General features: G+C 41.8%; 1 protein-coding gene across 1 annotated transcript in view; it reads left to right on the top strand.

The window, feature by feature from the left end:
* LOC123171529 (putative coatomer subunit beta'-3) overlaps positions 1–1,641 on the top strand; it is an 11,904-nt gene extending 10,263 nt beyond the window's left edge. Inside the window, exons 5-8 of the mRNA XM_044588986.1 lie at positions 788–807; positions 868–1,013; positions 1,204–1,276; positions 1,534–1,641. Coding sequence (XP_044444921.1) covers positions 788–807; positions 868–1,013; positions 1,204–1,276; positions 1,534–1,641 — 347 coding nt within the window. The remainder of the gene's footprint in view (positions 1–787; positions 808–867; positions 1,014–1,203; positions 1,277–1,533) is intronic.
* The last annotated feature ends 895 nt before the right edge of the window (positions 1,642–2,536 follow it).

The following is a 2,536-nucleotide window of genomic DNA, read 5'->3' as shown; positions in this document are numbered from 1 at the left end:
AAAAATCATCTACTCGAAAACTTACATCCGAATTTAACAGGGGAACCCAGTTAAACATTTTCAAAATCCTCAAAAACCTAACAGAAAAAAAGATACGGGGCTTTTAAGATCTGGAGAGGCAAAAAAATTCAAAAAATTTTAAATTATGGTCAAACAATGGTCAAACTAATTATTCTAGAATATTAGTGTTACTAAATAATTATTTCAGTTGTTCTTAAATTTTGGTCAAATCTGGTCAAACTGTGGTCAAACTAATTATTCCAGAAATATTAGTGTTACTAAATAATTATTGTTTTTTAAAACAATAGTTTCAAACTCAAACAGTGAAATGTGTCACTTCATGCTCAAGCTAAATTTCTGAGGGTTAATAGAATTGACATCCTACTATTGTCAGGAAAACAACAAGTGCAGACTTGGAAACGAGGGAGAATAGAACTCGAAAGTTAAGCGTGCTCAGGCTGGAGTAGTGAGACGATGGGTGACCGTCCGGGAAGTTAGATAATTTGAAATGATGAGGGATGATTAGAGATTAGAGGTTAAATTGAGCAGTGATGAGGGGTGGTGATTAGAGATTAGAGGTTAAAATAATTCAAAAATTTGAAAATAAAAAAAATAAAAAAAATTCGCAAAAAAACCAGGTTTAGGGGGGCTAAATCCCGAAACCTGCGGAGGAGGCCTTTAGTCCCGGTTACTAAGGGGGGTCTTTACTCGCGCATATTTAGTCCCGGTTGCACAGCCGGGACTAAAGGCCTTTGCGAACCGGGACTAATGGCCAATTTTCTACCAGTGGAACCGCGCACTCGTGATGTAGTGTATCCCACATGACATTGCTAATGCTTATAACTCATACTGTTTTTGTCAAATCAGATATGGGACTTGCAGAACAAGTCCTGCATTCATACGCTAGAAACTATGTCTCCAATTACATCTGTCGTGTGTCTTCCAGATACTCCGTATCTGATTACAGGGTCAGAAAATCACATTGTTCATGTTTGGAGCTCAACTGATTTCATGTAATTTATCATCAGAGTGAATAAAATGGATTGAGATCCTCCCATTACATAAAAAATATATTAATGTTACGGATTTCGCTAATAATTAAATGTAACAAATAGAGGTACATACTTTTCACACATATACATGCATACATTTTTCACATCTTTGGTATTGTCTTAAGTGTTACTCCATTTTCCTCCTCCTCAGGCTGGAGAGAATCATTAATATTGGCGGTGGCATGTGGAGTGGCAGTGACGATTTAGGACGCATTCACAGTCTTGTGTGTTGTTTGGCGGGTTCACGAAGGTACCGGTCCTAGCAAGCATTTTTAATACCTTTTTACCACCAAAGAGCATATATTAATTTCTTCCTTGCTAAATGTCTTTTATGTGGATACAATGATAGAATTCAAGCTAATTAAATACTTGTCAGTCAGCAACCAAGCTTGCCAAAAATCTGTATATAGTAGCCACATCTTTGATATTTGTGCACGCATTTTTAACAATGTTCTGATTTCCTATGATTGGAAACTTATAGAGCATAGTATATTCTCTGGCAGAGTTGTTATTGGACAAGAATTTGCAATATCGGTCATGCATATTGATGACAACGAATAAGCAAGTTTCTAGTGAGGACATTATTTGACAATGAAGATTCGTATTCACAAGAAGTTAGGAAATCCACCAGCTTTTGTTGAATTGTCCTTGATGTACAACACACCTGCTCGTTTGGGTGTTTTTTTTTTTGCAATGAAAAATTCAGGTGGGGAACCTCCCGCCCTCTTGACCATTTAAAAACAGAGGGGGCGGTTATGGTGTATATGCTATCTCTTGTAGTGTTAGCCTGTTTTATTCATTGTGATTAAGATAACCTCTTGAAGGCATTGCCGTGGAGAAGCTCTAGACCTCTATCCGCTACCACCGGGGGGAAACCCTAGATCAGTACTCATTGATGGCGGCAGATCATTCTTGGAGGTGTACATGGGTTCGAGGGACCAGTGGACGACTTCTTTGGTGGAGAGATGCTTCATCTTACTGATTGATGGCGGTGGATCTCGGCGGCGTGGCGCAGTGGAGACTCGGTGTCCGATGCGCGGAGATGGACTCGCGTGGGAGGAGGACGCTGTCTAGCGTCATGGTGGCGTCGATGGTAGAGAGCCCTGGCAGGGTCAGTGCGTTAGTTTCTACTCTGAAGATGGATTGGTGGAAGACGGCGGCGACGACACATGAGAGTGCATCGGACCGGTTTGTACCCCAAACTCAGCACGTGGCCTTGTTGGGGTCTCCGGCTTTACACGTTAGGCTTTGGTGTGATGTCTGTTTGATATTACCTTCGGACTATCGGCACCCCTTCATCAACTGGTACAGGAGTAGCGACAGTTGTTGATAAGATGATGGCCTCAGATACTTGATGTACGAGGTGCGCTTCGGTACAACCCCCCCCCCCCAAACGTATAAGGGGTAGGGCGGTCATTTCACACGCCGTATAAAAATACCCTCCCGCCGTACGCGCGCCCGCGTTGCCGTACGGCCCTGTCGCT

This window comes from Triticum aestivum, chromosome 7D (assembly GCF_018294505.1).
Source record: "Triticum aestivum cultivar Chinese Spring chromosome 7D, IWGSC CS RefSeq v2.1, whole genome shotgun sequence".
Lineage (NCBI taxonomy): Eukaryota > Viridiplantae > Streptophyta > Magnoliopsida > Poales > Poaceae > Triticum > Triticum aestivum.
The sequence above is the reverse complement of the archived record's forward strand: the minus strand, read 5'-3'. Positions and strand labels throughout refer to the sequence as shown.